The sequence below is a fragment of the Nyctereutes procyonoides genome, unplaced genomic scaffold (assembly GCF_905146905.1).
Source record: "Nyctereutes procyonoides isolate TBG_1078 unplaced genomic scaffold, NYPRO_anot_genome, whole genome shotgun sequence".
Taxonomy (NCBI): Eukaryota; Metazoa; Chordata; class Mammalia; order Carnivora; family Canidae; genus Nyctereutes; species Nyctereutes procyonoides.
Window position 1 is genome coordinate 15,710,946 of NW_026575044.1, and position 24,261 is coordinate 15,735,206.

General features: G+C 52.2%; 1 protein-coding gene across 3 annotated transcripts in view; it reads right to left on the bottom strand.

Annotated features, from left to right (window-relative positions):
* The window catches only part of IL6R (interleukin 6 receptor), a 42,971-nt gene that overhangs the window by 12,710 nt on the left and 6,000 nt on the right, over positions 1-24,261 (bottom strand). The window contains exons 1-6 of one of the 3 annotated variants that reach the window (XM_055324070.1): positions 15,818-17,541; positions 13,562-13,810; positions 13,080-13,203; positions 11,254-11,435; positions 10,800-10,966; positions 10,169-10,310 (exon numbers count right to left, since the gene is read on the bottom strand). In XM_055324070.1, the coding sequence (XP_055180045.1) occupies positions 10,169-10,310; positions 10,800-10,966; positions 11,254-11,435; positions 13,080-13,203; positions 13,562-13,810; positions 15,818-15,821 (868 nt within the window). In that variant the 5' untranslated portion in view covers positions 15,822-17,541. The other 2 variants (XM_055324071.1, XM_055324069.1) reach the window with 2 other exon arrangements.

Consider the following 24,261-nt stretch of genomic DNA (forward strand, 5'->3'; position numbering starts at 1 on the left):
TGAGGTTAGACAACCAGATAGCCAACCCTAAAGGATCAGTTTTATAAATGAGGTTATACCCCTATGTTGCAATAGTTTTTAAAAATAAATTTTAAAAGGGGTCCCTGGGTAGCCAAGTTGGTTGAGGGTCCCACTCTTGGGTTCCGCTCAGGTAGTGATCTCATGGTGGTGAGATGGAGCCCCATGTCGGACTCTGCTCAGCGTGGAGCCTGCTGGAGATTCTCTCTCCCTCTCCCTCTGCCTGTTCCCCTACTCACGTTCTCGCAAATAAAAAAATAAATAAAATATTTAAAATTAGATAAATTAGAAAAATATTGAGAATATAATGTATGAAAAACCCAAGACAAGGAAAGGCTTAATCTGACCCAAAGTCCCTAAAGAATAGTATTTATATCATTATTTATCCTGTATGATATTATACATCATAACATGTTCACACACAAGAGGAAAAAAACACAAGGACACATCACCAGATATAAGCACTATTAACATCTTAATATTCTTCTACTACTGTTTTTGCAATAAAAAATATTTAAACAAGTTCTCATCCCTCTGGGTGGGTTTGTTAGGCTTGGCCTGAGAAGGCATGTGGTTCGGGCACACATGCAGGCCCCTCCCCTCCTGGGAACAGTATTTCTGTATTTCTGCAGAAACCGCAAGCCCCTCCCCCGCACCCCCACCCCAGCAGCAGCAGGTCAAGCATCCAAGCAAGAGCAGGAAGGCGAGGCCGAGCTCTGAGGCCAACGCAGGCCCAGGGGACCAGGAGCTGAACTGTGACAGGCAATGGGTGGAATGCACTGGATTTTAAAATATTTTCTTTTCAAAAAAAAAAAAACAAAAACAAAAAAAAATAAAATATTTTCTTTTCAGTCTATCATTTTTCCATCAAGAAATTAAAAATACCACAGAAATGGTTTACACAAAGATGTGGAGCCTCCCTGAAGCAGGAGGACAATAAGGGGACAGAAGACCAAGTGACCCTGCCCCTCCCAGGAGAGAACCTCCAGCAGGACAGTGCCGTCCCCAGGACAGAGGTAAGCACACACAAGCAGCCCTGTAGCAGACCCCAGGGCCTGCGCACCTCCCTTGGTATAGAGGACACAGAGCCCCAACGTCCCGACCACACAGCATGTCAGCCCACAGTCAGTCCGGGGTAAACGGGAAGGCCCGTCTCCATTCGCTGCTACTCGCCCAACCCAGCGCAGGCTCAGTGGGGTGATGGAAGGAGCAGCAAGGAGGTATAGGCACGATGAAGGTCAGCCCTACACCGGGCTGCTGTCTACTCTCCACCCTCAGCTCCAATGCCCCACATGGCATGTCGTCCAGAGAAGGATGTTTCACTGCTGCGGCTTAGATTTCTGGGTGTAAAGCGGGGATTTTATCTCAAATAACCAAGAATGAATACAATTTTTCTAATGCATAATAACTCTTACATAACAAGACTCTTTCAAAACTCCCTGAATGACCACGAGGACACTTGATTCAGACCACTTGGTCCCCAGAGATGAACGTAAACAACTTTTGTATCGTTACAAATAATCATCATTCCCATTTCACAGACAAATAATGCGGGGCTCGGGGAAGTACTTGTTACCACAAGTAACACGTCACCCACACTGTGTGCAGTCTCGGCACACCTGCTCCAGGTCTCACCTGCCCGTGCTTCTGTCAACGGCCCACCCCTGGGGTGCCTTGGGAAGCGGGCACCTCTTTCAGTTTTACAAAGACACGAGGCTCAGAAAGGCGTGATCAAAGTCAGGGAACACATGTTTTTTTCTGTTCAAGCAAAAGTATTTTATAGTTCTAACTCCCACATTTATTGAGCACTTACTATGTGCCAATCTCCCCACTTCACGTAAATCAATTTGTTTGGTCTCCACAACAAAATTGTGAGGAAGTATCATTATTTTCCCCCACTTTACAGATGGGGAAACTGAGGCACCGGGAGGTTTAATAACTTGCCCAAAGTTTTGTAAGAAACAAGTGGCAAGGGCAGCCCTGGTGGCGCAGCGGTTTAGCGCCGCCTGCAGCTCAGGGTGTGATCCTGGGGACCCGGGATCGAGTCCCGCGTCAGGCTCTCTGCATGGAGCCTGCTTCTCCCTCTGCCTGTGTCTCTGCCTCTCTCTCTGTTTGTGTCTCTATGAATAAATAAAATCTTAAAAAAAAAAAACATTAAAAAAAAAAGAAACAAGTGGCAAAAAAAAGAAAAGAAAAGAAACAAGTGGCAAATCTTTCTGGCTCTAAAAATGAACTTTTTTTTTTTTTTAGGATTTATTTATTTATTTGAGAAAGAGATGGAGGGAAGGAGGGAGGGGTAGAAGGAGAACTCCAGCAGACTCTGCGCTGAGTGCAAAGCCCAACGACCTCACAACCCTGAGATAATGACCTGAGCTGAAATGAAGAGTTGAATGCTTATCTGACTGTGCCATCCAGGCACCCTTGGACTTTTTTTGTTTGTTTACTTATTTTAAAACCATCTCAAAAAAAAAAAAAAAAAAAAAAAAAAAAAAAAAAACATCTCCAGGGCAGCCCTGGTGGCTCAGCGGTTTAGCATTGCCTTCAGCCCAGGGTCTGATCCTGGAGACCCAGGATCGAGTCCCACGTCGGGCTCCCAGCATGGAGCCTGCTTCTCCCTCTGCCTCCCTCTCTCTCTCTGTATCTCTCATTAGTAAATATATTTTTTTTAATCTAAAAAAAAATCTCCAGATTGAACATTCCTTATCTTTAGGAAAAAAGTAGGAGCTGAGGTAGAAAATAGACGAGTTTCCTCTTCTTCCTAAAACATCTCCCTGGATTTGGAGAGCCTTTAAAGACCCCTGATGCTTGGTCCATCCCCAAGATGCTGAGGCCATAGGTCCCAAATGGCCTGAACAGATGACACCGAACACAGCTGAGTTTGGGAAATCCTGGATCCAATGGCTATCTATGGTCACTCCTGGTGGACGGCTGCCCCCAACCTTCATTAGTGCCACATACCCTCTTGCTTTTTTTTTTTTTTTTTTACTTTTTAAATCATCTTTCTGAAAAACTGTGTAGTCAGTAAAATTTCAGTTATGGAAAAGTACTTAGAAAAGACTAATAGAAACATTAACTGTAGTTGCTACTGTATATCTGCCTTCCATGAATGTCTCCAAGATTAGAGGACATACTTTCATATTCATAACAAAATGAGTGAATGATAAGAGACAACGGGGCCAGGACGCCTAGGTGGCTCAGCGGTTGAACATCTGCCTTTGGCTCAGGGCATGATCCTAGGATCCATTATCGAGTCCTGCATCAGGCTCCCTGCATGGAGCCTGCTTCGCCCTCTGCTTATGTCTCTGCCTCTCTCTCTCTGTGTTTCTCATGAATAAATAAATAAAATCTTAAAAAAAAAGAGAGAGAGAGACAATGGGGCCCCTGGGTGGCTCAGTCAGTGAAGCATCTGCCTTCAGCTCAGGTCATGAGTCCTGGGTCCTGGGATGGAGTCCTGTGTGGGGCTCCCTGCTCAGTGGGGAGTCTGCTTCTCCCTCTGCTCCTCCCTCTGCTCACACACTCTCATAAATAAATAAATAAATAAATAAATAAATAAATAAATAAATAAAATCTTTTTAAAAAAAGATTGAAAGAGCACATGTGAAGTATTTTTTCCCACATGAGGTTTTTTTTTTTTTTTTTAAGATTTTATTTATTTATTCATGAGAGACACAGAGAGAGAGGCAGAGACATAGGCAGAGGGAGAAGCAGGCTCCATTCAGGAAGCCTGATGTAGGACTTAATCCTGGGCCTCTGGGATCATGCCCTGAGCCCAAAGCAGACGCTCAACCACTGAGTCACCCATGCATCCCTCCCACATGAGTTTTTAAAACAAGAAACTCATTTCTATCAACTTGAAGATTGGTTTGAGTTCACTTCCTTGGGTCTTATAATGGAGAAATCGAATATAAAAGATGACAGAAGCCTTTGTGACAGATAAGCAATCTTGTTCACGACACTGAACCTCTCCTAGACATTGTTTCTTCATTTCCGAGCAGGGCGGATGGCTTCCTCTCAGACATACTGAAAGTAGCACCTGCCTGGCACACAATATTTGCTTAAACACTGATCTGACTCTCAAAATTAGGAACACAGAACATCACAAGCCCGGGGATGAGATGCCCAGCATGATGACCACAGTTAATAATACTGCATTGCATATTTGTGTGTTTTTAAATATTATATTCATTTATTCATGAGACACACACACACACACACACAGAGAGAGAGAGAGAGAGAGAGAGAGAGGCACGGACACAGGCAGAAGGAAAAGCAGGCTCCACGCCAGGAGCCCAATGTGAGACTCGATCCCGGGACTCCAGGATCACGTCCTGGGCCGAAGACAGGTGCCAAACCACTGAGCCACCCAGGGATCCCCCTGCATTGCATATTTGAAAATTGCTAAAAGAGTGGACCTTAAAAGTTTTCATCAGAAGAAAAAGAAATTTGTGGGACATCTGGGTGGCTCAGCAGTTGAGCATCTGCCTTTGGCTCAGGGCGTGATCCTGGTTCAGGGATTGAGTCCCACATCGGGCTCCCTGCATGGAGCCTGCTTCTCCCTCTGCCTGTGTCTCTGCCTCTCTCTCTGTGTTTTTCATGAATAAATAAATAAAATCTTTAAAAAAGAAATTTGTGACCATGTGAAGCAACAAATGCTGAGCAGACAATGTAATCAATCACCACTCAGCAACATAAACATCAAATCATTAAGTTGTATACCTGAAAGTAACATGATGTTATATGTTGATTATATCCCAATATAAGTAAAAAAAAAAAAATTGGGGGGGGGCGTTGGATAGAGAACAGAAAACATATTTTTATTTTATTTTATTTTTAATTATTATTATTATTTTTTTAGAAAACATATTTTTCTAACCAGGTGTGTTTAAATTGCATATCATGAACAATTAAGGGTAGGGCTCAGGGGCAGGAGCACAGAGAGGGAAAGAGGAGTGAGCCAAGAATAAAAAGCAGGAAAAAAAGAAAAGGTGGCCAAGGGTAGTGGCAGAGAGATGAGGGGACAGGAAGGAGGGACAGCCCAGTGCAGGACCAGGCAGGGGGCCAGGCAGCTTCCTGCAGGGTCTCCCCCTCCAGGCTCATTTGCTGCTTCACACTTGCAAATCACCCACTAGAAAGTCAATCACTGCTCCTCCCTTCCTGCAAAACACCAAACCCGCAGGGAGGAGCTGCCAGTCTCCTGGGGAGTCAGTCACCTCCGTCCTGCCCCAAGCACCCTGGGGTGGTCTGCACAGAAGTCCACTGGTTGGGGGCCGAGGGGAAAACGCCCAGAAGCAGCAGGACACCCACACGGTGCGGGGCTGCCCAGGCCTCCTTCCGCTCGCATAGGGAATGACCATAACCGTAAAGGGAATAGCTACTTTTTACCTAACTGTTTATGTCCTTACTTAGCAAAATTTTAAGTTGGCAATCTTTTTTTTTTTAAAGTTGGCAATCTTATATGGTGCCCAAGATGGCGGAATCCCAGGGTCCAGGACATGCGAGCTGGGCAGCCTGGCACACAGGCGACTGTGGCCCCCAGGCCGAGTGTGTTTGTGTGTGTGTGTGTGTGTGTGTGTGTGTGTGTGTATACGCGTACACGAGGCAGGCCAGGCTGGAAGTGCGTGCACATGTGGGGCCAGGCCGGGTTCAGGCCCAAGGGAGGGTGGCGAGCGAGGGCCTGGGTGTGAGGAGAGAGCCCGTTAGGTTAGCTGAGCGCAGGGGGCACAGTCTCTCCAGAAATGCGTGCCCAGGGGCTCTTCCCCCAGAGACAGAAGCGGGGGGGGGGGGGGGGGGCAGAGGGTCTGAGCTCAGGGCACCCTGAGGCCCCTTGGTGCTACGTGTTTCCTGAGCACTGGGGAGCCGCCCTTGAGGGGGTCATGGGGTTTGCAAGCAGAGAGACATAACCCACTGTCCTCATGGGCTTCCCAGGTACCCTGCGCCCACGCTCTCTTCGCAGAGGGGCCCTGGGGGCCCGAGGCTCACTCAGCATCACTGTGTCAGAGCTGCGGGAGAAGCGTGGAGAACACCGTCCCATGGTGAGCAAGGCTGACTGGCCGCCTGCCTAGGGACCCCTCCTTCCGGCCAGGCGTAGGGGCACAGCTCCATGCGTCATGGCTGCAGGTGCCATCAGGGGTGACTGGGCCCTACTGGCTGGAGTGCCCCCCAACTCAAGCAGTATCGCTCGGGGCACAGCCCCCATGTTCCCTCTACCTGCCACCCTCTACCCGACCCTCAGGTGGACTTTCCAAGGACTGCCTGCACCTGCCCTGCCACTCTCACACCTGTTCTCCAGCCTCACCCAAAGCCCCCTTCCCACCTTCCCCTTCCCATACAGCCACCCTATAATCCCCATCTCTCCGGGGACACTCCCACACACCCTCTACCACACGACACAAAAACCTCCTCCATGAAGCTTTTCCTACTGTCTCCATGTGCCCCACAACCTGCCAACACCACACTCAGGGAAACACCACACGCACACATGCCCTTTCCAATAGCAGCTGTAGGCCAGTACCCAGGGTAGGGATCCTGGGGTACCCACAGCCCCCCTCCTGTCAGCCCAGGAACCAACACTACATCGCAACTGCCAATTCCCCCAACTGTGTATGCGTCACTTTCTGGAGGATGTTTTCTCTTTGCGCTTATAAAAACTTTGCAAGGTCTCAGTCCTGTCCATCGTGGCAGCTGCCCTTGGTGGGGGACACAAAAGTCACTGGAGTTAATCACCTCTAGCCTCCAGTGTGTCAAGGAAAGGCGACAGCACATGCCCAGCCCAGGGTCCCTGGAGAAGAGCCCTCCGCACGTCAGCCCATGCTGCGCCCAGGATGCCAGGGGCAACACGTGTGGAAGATACTGCAGAGTGCACACACTGGCTGGCCCCCATCCAGGGGAGTCTGACAGAGGTGCACCAGTACAGATGTAAAAAGTCAATCAGGTAAAGTACTTCTTCAATAAAAATGGCCAGATCTGGTTTTAAAAATAAACTCTCCAAAGGGAGCGAGACTGGGAGCATCCCCACTTCACACATGACAGGGCTAAGGCTCTGAGAGGGTATACAACTGGACTCCTAGGGCCAGTGTGCTCCCCACAACCTCCGTGTCCCCCAGGGATCACCACCCCCACACTGAGGCAGGGAGGCAGTGGCAGCCTGCATCTTCAGGTCCTGGGGGCTGGGAAGCCCACTGATGCCCCAAACATCAAGAAACTGCTACTGTCTGTAAAACACACTGAACCTCACTCTCCAGAAGTGCTCCCCAATCCCCAAACTGAACCCCTTCCCTTCAGCCACCAAAGTGCCTCTGGCTCCGCCCTCAGCAGTGGAGGAACAGCTGGTTTCTCTCTTGGGCATATTTACCACTGGCTTTGAAGACCCACCAAAACCACACGTGGACAGGATAGGGTCTCAAACACATCAGCTGCTTATAGGAGAAGCAGCTAAGTGCCCTGTCCAAGTGTTCACTGTCACTCCAGCAAGGCACAGAAGCTCAAGAATCAGAGACTGTGCCCTGTGCAGGCCAGGTGGCTGCAGCTCCACCGCCTTCCACAAATGAGACCAAGTTCAGAGGACGGTAGCCAGACAGGGAAGGAGCCCAGAGGCCATCCTGGACAACAGCCTGGGAAGAGAAACCCAAGCAGACGCAGGTACTTTGGCCATCCCAGAGGACTTCCAAAGAGTAGACCAAGCAGACTTGTCTCCGGTTACCCCAGAGGACAGGGTTGGGTTCACAGGACAAAGAAATTTCTTCTTGAACAGACATTTCTGCAAGGAAGATACACAAATGCACAGAAGCACATAAAAAAATGCTCCACATCTCTATTTGTTATGGAAATGTGAGTCAACTGCCACAATACCACTTCACACCCAGTAGGATGGCTATTACCAAAAATAAACAAAAAACAAAATCACAAGTGTTGAGTATGCAAAGAAACTGGAACCCTGGGCATTGCTGACAAGAATGTAAAATGGCACAGCCACCGTGGAAAACAGTGCGGTGGTTCCTCCAAAAATTAAAAACAGAACTACTGTACAATGTAGCAGTTCCACTTCTGGGTGTTTACACAAAAGAACTGAAAGCTGGGACCCAAACAGATATGCACACAGCAACATTCACTGCAGCATCCTCCACGGCCACTAAGAGGTGGACACAACCCAAGTGTCTGTCCACAGGTAAATGGATAAGCAAAATGTGGCCCAGTCACATAACAAACAGTGGTCAGCCTTCAAGAGGACAGAAGCTTTGACATGAGCTCGAGGGCATCATGCTAGAGAAACACACCAGTCCCTAAAAAAGACAGATCCTATTTGATAGCACTTCCACAAGGAGGAAACCCACAGAGTAGGTGGCGGTCCCCAGGGCTGGGGGCGCTCGTGTTTAATGGGGACAAAGGTTCAAGATGAAGAGTCCCAGGAGTGGGTGCTGGACAGCTGCACTAAAGTGCTAATACACTTAATGCCACTGAACATACACTTAAGGATGATTACCATGGTATTTTACCACAATTAGGCATTTTTAAAAAGAAAGGACTAACAAAACAGGGTTTCTTAAAGCTTTTTGTGACCATCTAAATGCAGTGGTTGGGATACAAGGTAAACAGGTCAGCCTGTATCTGGAACATTTTCTCTGCACAACATTGTAAATAACTGTCTCCCCTCGCACAGGCTGCCAAGGCCACAGTCACACAATGAGCATGTTTTGGCTCAAAGTGTATACAAATCTAAGAAAATCATGGACAGGTCAACACAATCTGGCCTGAGGGGTATCACGATTTACTGAAATGGTCTCCCCAAGTAAGACAGGGGTCCTTGGCCTTCCTTCCTGTCCGGGCCTTCGCAAGAAGTAAGCTTTTGAGAAGAGGGTCCAGTAGAAACCTGCATCCTGCTCTCAATGGACAGCAGCAAGTAAAGGACCAGGAGAGACATGAGCCTGCACTGGACCTCATGGGCAACCAATGGCAAGTCTCCCTAACCTGGGCCTCCCCTGGGGGGCAGAGTGGGAGAAGGGGCAGGCCGGGATGGACCTGGGCGGTTGGTTTTCTTTTCCTTTTTATCCACATGTACTCAATACACGGGTACTTTACTCTCTTTTTTAAATTGCCTGATAATAACAACTCTGTGGTTCAATCCTGTCGCTGGGCTACAGAGATGTGACACTGAAGCCAGCCTGGAAGCCATTCTATGATGCCAACATTGGGAACCAGGGGATGGGCTGGCTGCTAGAGTGAGTAGTAAGCTCTCTGTCTACGGAAGCATTCAACCAGAGACTGGATGACCACCCTCTGCACTGTAATCCAGAAGTTCCTTTACCTGGTCCGGGTCTGCTAAATCCTAAGCTTTCATAGGAAGGGATCAAGAGATGCCTCAAACTTTTCTCAGGAAAAATGTAAAACAGCCATGTTAGCTTGCTGGTCAGGAGACAGCATGAGAAGAATTAGAAATAGCTTCCTCTGGAAAGCAGGCCTGGAAATGGGAAGGGCCAGGATGAGCGATGCTGTTATTATAAACCCTTCTCTGCTTCTGGGCCATAAGATTGTACTAACTTGATAAAAATTTCAGCAGTTAAACACACACACACACAAACACACACACACACACACACACATATACGTTAATCATGCTGTTGCTAAACAGTACATTTTTCCAAAACTAATGATAGGCGAAGGCTCACTGTGTTCTCCATACACACAACCATACTCAGAAAGAGGAAAGCCGCATGCTAAGATGTTCTCCCTGCTGTTCTCCAGGTGGTGAAGACACTGACAATAGTTATTTTTCATACATTTGTGGGATAACAAGCATGGTGATTTCAATAATTCCCCAAAGGCAATCCTTATTGCCTTTAACGTCTTTCTAAAAATAAGCAATGTCAGTCACTGCGGCACACTAAATACAGCTACAGGTTCTTTGTGGCCTCCATCCAGCTGCAGGGTGAGCTTGCCGCCTGTGCCTGCATGAGCAGCAGGAAGGGGAGGCTGGGGAGGCCACAGGAGGCCACAGGGATACACTGCCCACCGAGACTGAGCCGGCACAGGAGCGCCTGGGGGCCGGCCTTCCACAATCCTGAAGGATGTCCAATTTCGGGGTGACTTGCTGCACAGCAGGAGGTAACCGGGATGTCACCAGAGCTCACACAGCCCCCCGTGCCCCTCGCGGTACCTGTCCAGGGGGTGCCCACTGCCTCCTGGCTCCACGCACTCCAGGAACCATGCCCAAACTCCTCTCGGGCCCGAAGCTGCACCACGTGCCTCATGCCCCTCCAGGCGTCACGGATGATGCAGTGATGCTGGAACTCCTTGACCTGAGGTTGGAAGGGCCACGGGGAGTCGGGGTGAGGCCTGGGGGCTCTGGTAAGGCCCCTCTGCAGGGACACAGGTGCCCCCCGGGCCAGCCCTGCCCTTAGGCCGCATCCTCCCTCGAGTGCCTGAGTGACCAGGCTACAGTGAGATGCTCCAGAGGCTCAGAGTGGGATGCCCCACCCCCCGGTGCACGGGGACGGGGGTGGGGGTTTGGGGGGTGGGGGAGGTAGCGGGTGGACCACACCCTCAACACATGCATGGCCCACCTGCCCCTGCATCACACTTGTCCTCCATCCAGGCCTGTGAAGATGAGGGGCCCAACGTCCTCAGTCCCGTTTGAGAAATGAGACAATAAGGCTTAGAAAAATTCAGAGGCTACCCTAAGGCTGCTCTGGCACAAGGCACAGAGTGGCACCCAAATCCTGGTTTCCTTCCAGTACCTTTCCTGCCACCCCTGAGTACCAAGCTGCAGAAGTAAAGGAAGAATTTACCATCCACATTGTGAACGTCTTTGACCGTTCAGCCCGGTACCGGAGTTCAAACTGTAGCCTGTAGAAATAGGAATTCCAGGAAGGAGGGTCTTGCCAGGAGACCCTGAGCCAGCGGGGGTTCCTGTCCACGGCAGTGACGGTGATGTTGACAGGCGGGTCAGGCTGAACTGTGGGCCAAGAGAACAGGCTCTCATGCAGCAGCATGTGTGGGCTGGGCAAGCTCCCCCAAATCAGCCAGGACCACCCCACCCCCCCACCTCTGGCATCCACACCATCTCCCCCACCTTCATCCACCAGTCAGGCCTCTGGCCAGTAAAGCCCAAAAGGCAGCAGCTCATCAAACCTTGCAAGAGGCACCCCCTACCCCCCAGGAGGTCTCTGCAGGGCCCTGGGTCAGAGGGGATGGGGCATGGAGCAGTGGGGGCGGGGGGGGGTTCCAGAGGAGCTCACTCACGGATTCCGTAGCCCTCAAATGTTTGTGGAGTGCTGGACCTGCTCCCAGCGCTGTTGGTGACGCACAAGGACACGACATACAAGGAGTTGTCTCCCTCAGGGACGGCCAGCTGGCAAGAGAACTTCTGGGGCCCCTGAGCATAAGGGCATGGCTCCTGGGAATCTCCTACTGGGCGGCCCCGACTGTGGACACAGGACAGGGACAGGCTGGCTGATGCCCACCTCGCCGGGCTTTGTTAGGATCAAGTGGAAACTGAGCGAGACATCCAGGGTAGCACTTGGTAGGGCAGCTCAAAACCCTGAGCTAAAAGACTCACTGGGCCCTGGAGGCATTGGGTGGGGGGGGGGGGCAGCACATGCCAGGAGAGGCCCCAGCCCAGCCTCAAACCTCCAAGCAAACAGACTTGCTCTTTGGTGACAGGGACAGCCTGGGGACCTGGGCTTGCAGGCACTGCACTCCCCATTTCCCAAGGAGGAGGCAGCATTTCCGGCCCAGGAGCCCATCAAGACTGCTGAGTGGGTGAGTCACACACGGTCCCACCTGGCCTGGAAGCCTGAGACGTCATCCACGTAGGACAAGTGTGGGCACACGAGGTGCCAGCAGCCACTCGCCTTGCTGCCGGAGGACAGATCACTGCTGATTCAGGTTCAGACCCCAGGCCCAGAATAAACTCTTTCTGGGAAGCCTGCTGCTCTGCCCCCAGCGGGACTGAGAGCCCCCCTGCACCCCACCACCATCCAGGTTTCCACTCCACCTGACATGGAGAAGCAGCCCCCCACCACCACCATGTAGGGCCCGAGGGTGGTATCTTTCCTGCAGTCCTGGTAAGTGGCCATCCCTGGGCACCGCTGACCACCCGGCACCTGGGCCCAGGGTGTAAATGTGTGCGCACACCTCGCCCAGGGGCCTGATGAGCCCCCACGGGCTTTGGCTGCTCCTGACTCCCTTCCACTGGCCCCAGCATTCACCAGGCAGGTGGGAGCCAGCACTTGAGGTGTGCAGGTTCCAGCAACACCTGAACCAGGTTCCTGGGCCGGCCTAGGCAGCTGCCAGCCTGGGCAAAACGTCCTATCTAGGGAGGAGCACTCTCCAGGCCCCAGTCACACCCACAACTCAGCTGTGGGGTTGTGGGGTTTTGCAGTCCTTCCTCTGGGCAGCTGTGCTGTTTGCAGAAGGATAGTCTACACAGCTGTGCACGGAGACCAAGACTTTCATATTAGTGCCCGTCCGCTCTCCACAGACACATGGGTGGAAACCCAGCCCCTGCTGAAGTCACTGCTCAGATTTTTTGACACCCTAATGACCAACAGCTCAAACGCCAGCAGGAACTCCCAGACTAAGGGGCCCTGCGCTCTGGCTCTGGCCTCTCCCATCTGCTGGTGGAGCCTCCGGAGCTCCCCCTAGGCTGGCTGCACCGTCCCCACGGCCCCCTCCTCTCAGGGCCTATCTAGTGGGAGGAGCCTGAGGAAAGACTTGTGAGGAGCTAGCAGCTCTCCCTGCCCCTCCCAGGGACATGTGTCTCCTTCAGAGCAACACCCCAAACCTGGCGTTTGGAATGCAATCAGGCACATTGGGAGCTGAGTCCTAGCAGAGCCACTGGCAAGCAGGGCCACCTGAGGGCAAGCTACTTGCTTGCTGGCTCGACCTCAGCTTTGCCATCTGCTGCACAAGGAACACAACGCCTGCTCCCCAAGGCTCTCAGGGCCCTACACGCAGCACTGGCCAGCCCCCCCCCCCCCCCACCCCCCCAGTGCTCCCAGGACAGAGTCGGGGAACCATCGGCCAGCCCGTCCCCCTCAGTGCAGGAGCCCAGCCCGGATACTCACAACTTCCTCACCAGTAACGTGGCTCTGGTCTTTGGGGAGGGAGGGTGACGAGGACTCCACTCACAGAATACCATGCTCAGGGGACTCTTTCGGAAGCAGGCGAGCTGGGGGTCCTCGGGAGGGGCTAAAGGGGGAGCAGACCTGGCATGAGGGGAGCCCGCCCCGCAGCCCCCAGCCCACTCACACCCACTCCATCCCACACTGACCATATTCACCAGCAAGGGCCCCGGGCCCCGGACTGAGCCATAAAGGACAGCACTCAAATCTAGGCCTCAGGCTGGGACCCCAGGCCTCAGCCCTAAGCATTCAGGCCAGGACAGGGAGGGGCCAGGTCAGCCAGATGCCCCCACCCAGGGGAGCCTCCCATCTCCCACGCTGGCAGAGGCCAGTGGATCTTTCCCAGAATTTGTCGGGCCAAGGAAACAACAGGGTTTCTAGGACATCTGGGACCCGTCTCCCAGCGCTCTGAGCACACAACTCACCATCCACCAGCAGACGCACAGTTCCAGCCAGGCGGCCGTCCTGGTAACACGAATAGTTTCCGGAGTCGCTGAGCTGCACAGACCTCAGAAGCAGAGTCCTCCCCACAGCAGCCCCGCTGCCCAGATAGGAGTCATCCACAAGATTCTGCAGCAGCCACTGAACAGTGCCATTGTCTTCTGGCTCACTGCCTGGGCACGTCAGGGTCACACTGGCCCCAGGCAGGCTGGTTACCACACCGCTCATCACCTCTGGTGGGAAGACACCGGGGTGGGGGGAGGGCTGTCAGAACTACACATCTCTCAAGTCCATCCACCGGCCTGGCCACAGCCTCCACAGCCTCCTCCACCTCCTTGCCTCCTTGACCAGATCGTGGCAGCAATGGCCTCCCCAGGGGCCTCCGGAAGCCGCCCCTGGCCACCTGATCCTCTGATTAGAAAACCTTTGGGGGGCACGCCTGGGTGGCTCAGCGGTTGAGCATCTGCCTTTGGCTCAGGGGGTGATCCTGGGGTCCAGGGATTGAGGCTCCTTGCAGGGGGGCCTGCTTCTCCCTCTGCCTGTGTCTCTGCCTCTCTCTCTCTCTCTCTCTCTCTCTCAGTGTCTCTAATGAATAAATAAAATCTTAAAAAACAAAAAAAGAAAACCTTTGGGACACCTGGGGGGCTCAGTGGTTGAGTGTCTGCCTTCAGCTCAGGTCATTGTTACCAGGTCCTGACATGTTAAATCCCATGTTGGGCTCCCTGCTCAGCAGGAATCTGCTTTTTCCTCTGTCCCTCTGCTGGCCCATATGTGTGTACACATATGAGAGTGCTTGCACTCTCTCTAATACATAAATAAACTCTTGTAAAAATGTATAAGTAAATAAAAATTAATTTAAAAAAATAAAAAAGAAACCCCTTGGGGGTCTGCGCTGTTCATAGCATGAATTCTGAGTGTGAGGCACCCCCAGCACTTGCAGGCTCATCTCTCCACAGTCCCCTCAGAAGGGACAGAGCCCCTCCTCCACCCCACACACCCTCTGATTTCAGGTCACACCTCCATACCCCCTCCCTGAAGCCTTCCCTCACCCCAGGCTGGATTAGGCCTGGGCAGGTGCCATCTTCCTCACCCACCACACACTGCCATGTGGTTACCGAGTCTGTATCTGCCTTCTCTTCAAGACTCTGATGCTACAAGCGTTGACACTGTTTTGTTCTGTTAACATTTCAGCATCCAGACCACTGCCCGGCACATGACACGGGCCCAGCCAGCATCTGACAGGTTAGTGACAGAAATACCAGGTACCCAAGGTGAGGGTGCTCACAAGACGCAGGATACATGAGGAGTCTCGGAATGCCTGGGTCTCGAGGGTGGGTGGTCCATTTCACAGACAGTAACCAAGACACAGAGGTTTTGGGAGAGCTGCCCAAGATCACCTGTAAGCTGGCTGCACACCTCTCTATGCAACCATATAGGGAGATGCTGTTTTTATTCCAGGGAGCAAACTCGAAGGTAAAAAAGAACAAATGTGCTCCCTGACCCACGAAAAAAATCATGTATGTGCTACTCAAGGAAAAAGAATACTGAAATGTAAAGGAACAGGTAAAATTTTTTTAGTATAGGTTTAATATAGTCATAGAATTTGAGATAAAATTAGTCTAACCAATTAATTAAATTAGTCCAAGCAGTTAAGGGAACCGGAGCCAGGAAACTGCCAGTTTTCATAGTAAGCACACTTGGACCTTCAAACCAAATGTACGACTGCTTATTAGACAGCAGCAGCAGTAAACCTGGCCAAAGATTTCAGAAAAGCCCAGAAGCAACTGGACCTCACTGTCTCCCACGCTCCAGGGCCTAGAGGGCCAGCATGTGTGTCCCCAACCTTCAGAGCCTCCTGCTTGGGAGGACAGGCTCTGACATCACAGCACACCCACGGTGGCCTCAGAGGGACCAAGGGCCAGGGAGTTCCAGGAAGACAGCACCCTCAGAGTGACTGCAGGGCACAGTCCAGAGACCAGGACACAGTGAACCGCCTTCCAGTGTCCCTCTCACCTGACCACTGGGAGCAATCTCTGCCCTGAGGCTGGTGGCGAGGGGCAGGCAGCTACCGGTCATTGTGGGACTTCTTCATTCCAGAGCCGTGGACTCCAGGTGAGAAAAGCAGCTGCATCTCACTGTGCAGAGGGCCCATGTGGCAAGTTCTGACCCTTTTGCCTTGATTTCTCCTCCCTCTGTCCTACATTCCACAAATATCTGAGAAGGCCCCCAGAGCCACATACCCATGAGAAGGACCAAGCAGTCAGGCAGCAGAAAGATCCTGTCTGCAGGACAGAAGACCACACACCACTGCAGAATGGGGACATATCCCAGCCCTGGAAGCCCAAGTCCATGGAGGGTGCGTCTCTGCCCAGGGGGCTTTCTAAAAAGCCCTAATTACAGCACCCCTTCCACATGGGATCCTCAATAATATATTTCTAGGATTTCAGGTACTGTTTTAAACATCCTGGGATGTACTGAAAATACACACGGTAAGGTATGCAAACACACAAACTTTAAGAAGCATGAGATGCCCCTGGACCTTAGCACGACCGCTAATCCAGAGCCTCCCTGCCTTCGTGGCGTTATATCTCGGGGGCAACACTCCTCTCCTTTACTTTTAAAAACAGGCTCATGATGCACAGATCCCGAATTCCTTCTTGGTCTTGGCTGATTTGGGGGCTTTCTATAAGAAGTTTGCAGAGGGTCTGCTCAACGTGCTCTCATCACTCATGGTGTGTCTGTGACTCATCCTCATGCAGCTGCAGTTCAGTTGCTGAGCACTGATGTGATTCTGCAGAGGCAGGTTTGGGTGGCTTCAGGAGCTCTGCTGCATCATAGAGCATGGCTCTTGGTCATTTGCCCAAGACTTTCCTGGAGCACGACTGCTAGTCTGAGTGTGTGCCTGTCACACTTGTCCTCTTCTTTCATGGCTGAATACACAGTCTAGCGTGCACAAGCCCAGGGGCACCCAATAGGCAAGTCCAGTCCACAGAACAATTTCCATCTGTGCCTGAATGAGGCTATGTTTAGAAGACCCATTCAATGCTCCTCTCTCTCTCTCTCTTTTTAAGATTTTATTTTGAAGTAATATCTACACCCAAGGTGAGGCTCGAACTCACAACCCTGAGATCAAGTCACATGCTCTACTGACAGAGTGGCCACATGCCCCTGTCTTTCGACTTCTTTTTTTCCAGATTTTATGTTTACCCCCCCAACACCTCTGATCACCATATCCATATTTCTACTTTTCCATTTTCCATTTGATAAAGCAGCTATAAGGATAAAACTTAACATGAGGTCAAGCTCAAGCACAAATTACCAACACGGTAAGAACAAAGATGGAAATACTGCCAAAGAGGACTGTCTGCTGGTGGGTGTGGTGCATGAAGATCCTCCCATTGGCTAATGCGTGGAAATCAGAATTCACAAGGCACCGATACCCGACAGACACAGGCAAGTTGCATGAAGGCCCACGTAGAGGTCAAGGACCATGAGTGCCTCATCCTTGGACACTTTCACAGGGCACCATCCCCATCCCCAAGCATGACTATGAGACAGTGAGCTCCTGCTAGTGCTCATCAAAGAACTCAGTACTCGCTTAAGATGTGTTTTACGTCCTCCCAGAGGGACAGGGCCTCCACCCTGAAACCTGCCAGCGGGCTTGTCACAGATGACACAGAGGTCCTGCGGCTGCCATGGAGTGCACAGCCAACACTGCAGTCCAGAGGAGCCAGTCACAACAGGAGGTGCTGCAGAAAGAACCTGTGAGCCTGGAGCCAGAGGGAACCCTCTCTTCTGCGTCCACTTGTCTGGTCACTTCACCTCCCCCAGGGTCAGACGGAAGCTCGCGCAGTGTGCAGCACCAGCCTGAGCAACAGTGGTGGCCGTTCCTTCCCAACTCTCACAATGGCCAAAGCACTGGGGCAGCTCAGAGAAATAGCAAATAAAAAGGCTTTTCTTCTCATCCACAAAAGCAGAGCTGCTGTGATGGCCACTCCCTCTGCCAAGGAGCTTGAGTAATGGTTTTCTGAACCTTTAAAACTGAGTCACTATTTTTTTTTTAACCAGGAATGATTAATTATCAACCACCCATTGGCAACTTGCCTGTCCCAGCCCTTCTTCAAAATATGTTTCTTCTAGGGGCGCCTGGCTGGCTCGGTCAGTACAGCACACAACTCTTGATCTCAGGGTCATGGGTTCAAGCCACATGTCGAGCACAGAAGTTACTCCAAAAAAAATTTTTTTTAATGTGCAAACTATGTTTCTTCTAGACCTTCTAAAAGCACCACATGCAGACTAGTCAAATACTCAGAGAGAAAAAAAACCACAAGAAAAGAATCGTGCCAAAGCCAGAGCAGGTAGGGCTGTCCCTCTGTACCAGCCACCCACTCACCCCTGCTCCTGACGGGTTTCTGAGCCACTGCCCACGACACCTGCATGGCTGTGCCAGGGCCTCAGGGCACCTCTTTGAAGGGAGGAAGTGATGTGCCCAGATCCATCCTGGCAGCTCTGCCCTCCTCTCCAGGGGGTGGGACAAGAGCTGAGTCTTTCTCTTCCCCCTCCTTCAGTTTTTGGATTTTCTATAAGCTGTATTAACCTTAGAACCAAGACACATGTGTATTTAAAACAAAGAAGCCAGCTGGGTCTGTCAGCAGGAAGGAGGAGATGGGCAGAGTGCAAGGCAGGTAGGGGCCCCGGGAGGGTTAGCGCGGCTCCTTAGACCAGCACCTTCCAGGTCAGAGCGGGTCCGCCCTCCCCTGGGGTCTGGGCTCTACAGGCCCGGCCCCCAGCCCTGCTGGCCCATCCAGGCTCCTCCCCAGCAGCCTCACCTCCCCTGAGCAGCCAGGACTCTCCCGAAGAGGGTCTCCTGGGGTGGGGGTGTGGAGGGTCAGAGGGAAGAGACCCCATGGCCGAGCAGTGCTCCTGAGTTCTCCAGGGGCAGCTCAGTGGCCAATGTCCCACACTGGGCCATGGGAGCAGCAGGAAAGGGGCCACCCTACCCGCGTCAGCCCTGCACCAGGAGCAGCTGCTTAGCCGTTTGGGGGCCAGCTTGCCACCCGTGAAGAATTTCAGGGTTTTGACCTCACTTTGGGGAGAATTGCTGGCGCTCGTCACAATGTACTCCTCTCCCTCCCTGTCCATACTGCAAACTTCAACCTCCGCAAAACTCTGCAGGGAGCTTAAAACTGCCCATAACACAGGCCGTTCTGAGATAGAAGTCCCCGACATACTGCGGGGTTCAGGAAGGAGGTCTGAGTCAGAGGTCTGACCAGGGGAGGCGCAGAAAGTGCAAGCCCCCCTGAGGGGGACAGCAAGGGTCCTAATGGATGAGACCTGCACAGAGCAGAGGCCCAGTGCCTGCAACCCCGGTCCCTACAGGAGCCACGACTGCCTTCCTTCTGCTTATACTCCAGTCACCCTGACCATGAACCAGCTGTCCCCCAGGTGCCGGTATGAGGGCCCTGAAGGCAGGAGAGTGGAAGGAGCCACCCAGGACCAGGAGCCTCGTCTGTGCTCCCCACAGCCAACGTCAGAAGCAGGACAGCGGCACCTCAGTTTCCTGCGAAGACTGGGGCACCTCACTTGGGACTGAAATCAGGCAAGTGACCACTCCTTCAAACAAAGGTCCCTATGCCTCCTCCCTGAACGCCGGTGCACTGGGTGTGTCTGGTCTGCGGGCCTAATGCCTGCCGTGAGCACACATCTAAGAGCAGGGACAGCCTAGCATGGAAGAAACAGGAGACCCGAATCCAGTCCTGGTCTCACCAACAGTTCACGGGCACCTGGGGCCCTTCACGGAGCTGTCGCCTGAGCCCGGCTCTCTGGGAAGGGAGTGTTCAGACCATGGTGCCTACTGCCCAAGTTCCCTCCTCTGCATCTTACCACACAGAGTCGGAGGCGTCAGCCCTGAAGGCAGGAAGGCCATCCATGTCTGTTTACCTCAGACAATACCAGCTTCAAAACATGTAATTGATCAAGAGGTTTACTATCCTAACAGCTGACAACTTTGGTTTGGAGACAGGTGACAGCCACATGCCAGGCCCTCCAACGAATGCAGTTCTTCTCCCTGGAAAGCTCTAAGTGAGGGCAAGTCCCACAGCCTCCCTGCCTCCTCTTCCTGGAGAGGAAGCGAATCCAGGTCCTAGTAGCCCCTGGCAGCCAGTCCCACCCCTGTGGGCCCTGCAGGCCCAAGAGATCTCAGTCTCTGGGGCCCTGGGGCGCCACACTGCCGGGGGGGGGGGGGGGGCGCCCACGCATAGCTCTGGGAAACAGGGCCCCTCCCCTTTCTGGACCTCAGGTCGGGTGCCAGAAACCAAAACAGCTTTGCTGCTTCTATACTTTTTTTCCTCTTCAAGTAAACTTGCAAATGTCAATAATCAGAAAAACACGCACACAGAGACATATTTCTCAATTCAGTTTCAGCTGCCGTTGCCCTTGCCAGCAAAAACCAGCCTAGCTGCCTGACCCCACTTATGTAAGCAGTGAACCAGTGGCCCTGCACGCTGCCACTGAGGACACATGCTTCGTGCACACCTGCCAATGCCACAGCCCCGGTTTCTGAGGGACTCGGGTCTGGCTGACAGGCCAGCTGGCAGTACAGGATGGAATCTAACCTCTCGGGTTGCAGAGGCCCAGGATATCAGAAGGGATGACAGAGAAACCAGGTCCCTTCTCAGCAATAGAGGCCCTGAATTGAAGGGAGTGGCTGCTGAGAAGTGTCCCGAAGAATGTGAGTACCACAGTTCAGATGCATAATTGAGTCCCAGGAACCTAGAAGACAGCAGGGCTCTGCACCTACCAGCTGAAACACGTTTCCTGATTTCTGTGTTGCCGTCACAATGCTCATCAACAACCATGAGCACTTAGCACCCCAGTGATGCACCCATGAACCTGCCCCTCCTCACAACCACCCTGCTAGGAAGGGAAGCTCGTCCCATGGCACCACTGGAGCAACACGAGTTCAGAGCAGTTCAGGAACTTGCCAAATTCAAATAGCTGGTGAGGGCAGGGGTCTGGACAGCTTCAGGGACGTCTGGCCAAGTGCCTCTCTCTCCCCTGGGGCAGGTGCCTCTCTGGCCTCCCCCCAGCACCCCCTCCCCCGAGCTGCCCACCACCTGTCTCTTCCTCCCCTTCTGCCTCTCCACCCAACACAGAGGCTGGTGGGAGGGAGTCCAAGCTGTGAGGGGTGAGGGCAAGAGGCCTCCTCAGGCATCCTGCCACCTAGAATAGTGCCTGGGGGCTCGAACAGGAGTCAGGGACCAAGAACCCTGACCTTCCCGAGGACACCACTTTGTGAGACCCACACACACACTCCTGCTCTCACCAGGTCACCCATTCACATGCCTAAATACTTAACATCCCCAGGCCCCAAGGAGAGGCCAGGCTGCAGGCTCTGAGGCCCTGCCGCCTTCGCTAACTCAGCTCACCCCCTCCTGCCTCTTCCCAGCAACTCCAGACCCTGACCCCTGCCAGCAGCCTCACCCCTGCTCTCTGGTGTTTACGGTGCTGTACCTGCTTGTATTTGCCTTGTGTTTGGCAGAGCTGGTGTTTACCTTGGCTCCGCACCACGGACTACACCCTACTTGGGGAGAGGAGGCTCCTCTGGCCATAGATGAGGAGCTGGACGCAGCTCATGGATCCGTGCAGTGACCAACTCAAGAGAGAAACATGGAATCCTGCCCTGGCGGCCTCCGAGGTAACCTGCTGGGCCAACCCCAGACGTCTGGCCTGGTCACCTCCCAGAGATTATCACCTAAATAGAGGAAGAGATACGGAAGGAGGGCAAATGGTTCAACTGCCCCAGAGGCCCACTGAGATTGGCACTGCCTAAGGCCAGAAAGGGACTGCGCCAGGGTGCTGGGCAGGGAGCTCCCCGGGGGCTGCAGCAGGCCTCCTGGGGCCAGGTGCCCCAGGAGGTGTGGCCGGGACTGGACTGGAGCTCACACCCTGTTAGCATCTAGCCCTTGGCTGGTGCTCCCAGAGCACAGCCATTCTGGTCCCTGAACTCAGCCCGGGGTAGGGGTGGGGTGTCCTCCTGCAGCCCCACCCTGCGAAGGTGCTGCTGGGTGCTCCCCCATCCCAAACCATATCCACAGCCTACCCCTCCAGACCTGAGGAAGCTAAGGATTTGAGGAGCCACAGAGTGGTGGGGCAGCACGGAGGCTGATGGTGTTCTCCTCATACGAGTCATGCTCACATGGGCATGCGTTTTGGGAAAATTCATCCAGCTGCACATTTATGCTGAGCGCTCTCATCTGTGGGTGTGCACCAGCACACGCATTATTATGGAGGCCCTAAAGTCGGCGACTGCAGTCCCACAGCTGCCTGAGCTAGGTCTAGGACCTGAGCACGTACTCACCTGAATGCATCCGTGCACACGCACGTACCTGCACACGCACAGCCGCGTGCACACACACCCATGCACCTCACTGGTTGGTCCAGCACACCCTGTGGCCCAGAAGGAGCCGTTCCCAGGTGGGCACTAGGCAGGTCCCTGCCTTACTACACTCTATGACAGGAAGACTCAGCATTGTGAATGCTCCCAACACCATTCTCCAACTTTTACCTAATCCTGGTAAAAATACCAACAGGAATTTTTGGGGACTAGACAATCTGATTCCAAAGGAAAAGTCAGCAAGAGCAGCCAGGGCGATTCCGAGGAAGCAGAGGAAGGAGGCGGGAATGAGCCAACCAAACCTTAAAGCAGGTGTTAGGGTTGCCTTTGTGAAAGCAGCGTGGTGCTGCTACAGAGACTACAGTGTGGAGAAAATGAGAAATGGTTCATAAATGACAATGACCAAGAATCGCTTAGTCTGCACTCATGAACTGCACATTTGAAATGGCTAAGATGATAGATTTGATGTGTATCTTACCACAATCTCTAACAAGTAGCTCAGTCTGAGCACTGGCTGAATACAGGTCTTATTCCAAGTACTCCTGTATCCCAGCCTGAGCCTCCCCACAGTCGGCCTTCCAGGGGAGGAGGCTGGCGATCCCACTAATGAGGGGAGAAAAAGATTCAAACCCAGGCCTCAGAATATATGCTACTATTCACTACTCACTATGCTGAGAAGCAGTATCAACCCGAACATTTTAGAATTTGGTTGATTTGAAAGGTGACTTTTTACATCAGTGGGAGAGGGGTGCCTGGGTGGCTGTGGGTTAGGGCCTAGTCAGGTCATGCTCTCAGGGTCATGAGATTGGGCACTGCACTCAGCACGGAGTCTGCTTCGTATCCTCTGCCCTTCCCCCGTCTAAATGAATAAAATAAAACCAATGGGGGGAAAGTGGATTATTCAATAAACTGTAAAGGGACATTATATTACATAACTGGGGAAACAAAGAGCCACACCCCATGCCTTAGTGTAATATAAATTCAAAATGGACTAAATATTTAAATGTAAAAAGCTCTTTAAGCCATCAAAAAAAGAATAATCTTTTAAAATAATATTGGCGGGGATCCCTGGGTGGCTCAGCGGTTTGGCGCCTGCCTTTGGCCCGGGGCGTGGTCCTGGGGTCCCAGGATCGAGTCCCACATCGGGCTCCTAGCGTGGAGCCTGCTTCTCCCTCCTCCTGTGTCTCTGCCTCTCTCTCTCTTTCTATGTCTATCATAAATAAATGAATAAATCTTTAAAAAAATTTTTAAATAATATTGGCTTGGGACACCTGGGTGGCTCAGCAGTTGAGCATCTGCCTTTGGCTCAGGGCGGGATCAGAGTCCTGGGATCAAGTCCCACATCATGCTCCCTGCATGCTAAGCCTGCTTCTCCCTCTGCCTGTGTCTCTGCCTCTCTCTCTCTCTCTCTCTCTCTCTCTCTGTATGTGTGTCCCTCATGAATAAATAAATAAAATCTTTAAAAAAAAGATGAACAAACCAATTTTTTAAGTCCGCAATTAGTATGAACAAGAAATCCATAGAAATAGGTTATGCAAATGTCTCTTAAACAGGAAGAAACCTATACAATCTCACTCAGATAAGGTAATTCCACAGAAACACCTTTTTCTGTGTAGATTCTAGTTTAATAACACATTTTTGGCAAAGGTGTAGAGACACGGGCAATCTCTCATTGCAACTGAGGGTAGGAATTGGTGCAGCTTCTGTTCTCTCTCAAAATTACAAATGAACATGCCCTTTGACCCACAGACTCTGCTTCAGGGAATGTGGCATTACTGGGGCAAGATGAGAAACAAGTAGGTTACCCACGAGAGGGGACGGGGCAGAGGGACTCTGCACATCCCCATAAGGAGATATCAAAACAGTCCAGAGGAAGTTCTTTTTTTTTTTTTAAATTTTTTTTTATTTTTTTATGATAGTCACAGAGAGAGAGAGAGAGAGAGAGAGAGAGAGAGAGAGAGGCAGAGACACAGGCAGAGGGAGAAGCAAGCTCCATGCGCCGGGAGCCTGACGTGGGATTCGATCCTGGGTCTCCAGGATCGCGCCCTGGGCCAAAGGCAGGCGCCAAACCGCTGCGCCACCCAGGGATCCCCAGAGGAAGTTCTTTATGTGAGTTCCCTCCTACCCCATTAGGTGCAGGGTCAAGAGGCCAAGCACAGGGTTCAGAGCCAAGTTCCAGCCAAAGGGCGTTACTCAGGAGCAATGTAACTACGGGCTAGCTGCTCAGGCCCCATTTTCCCATCTGGAAATTGGAAATAATAAGACTACGCACTTCAAGATGCTGTTCTG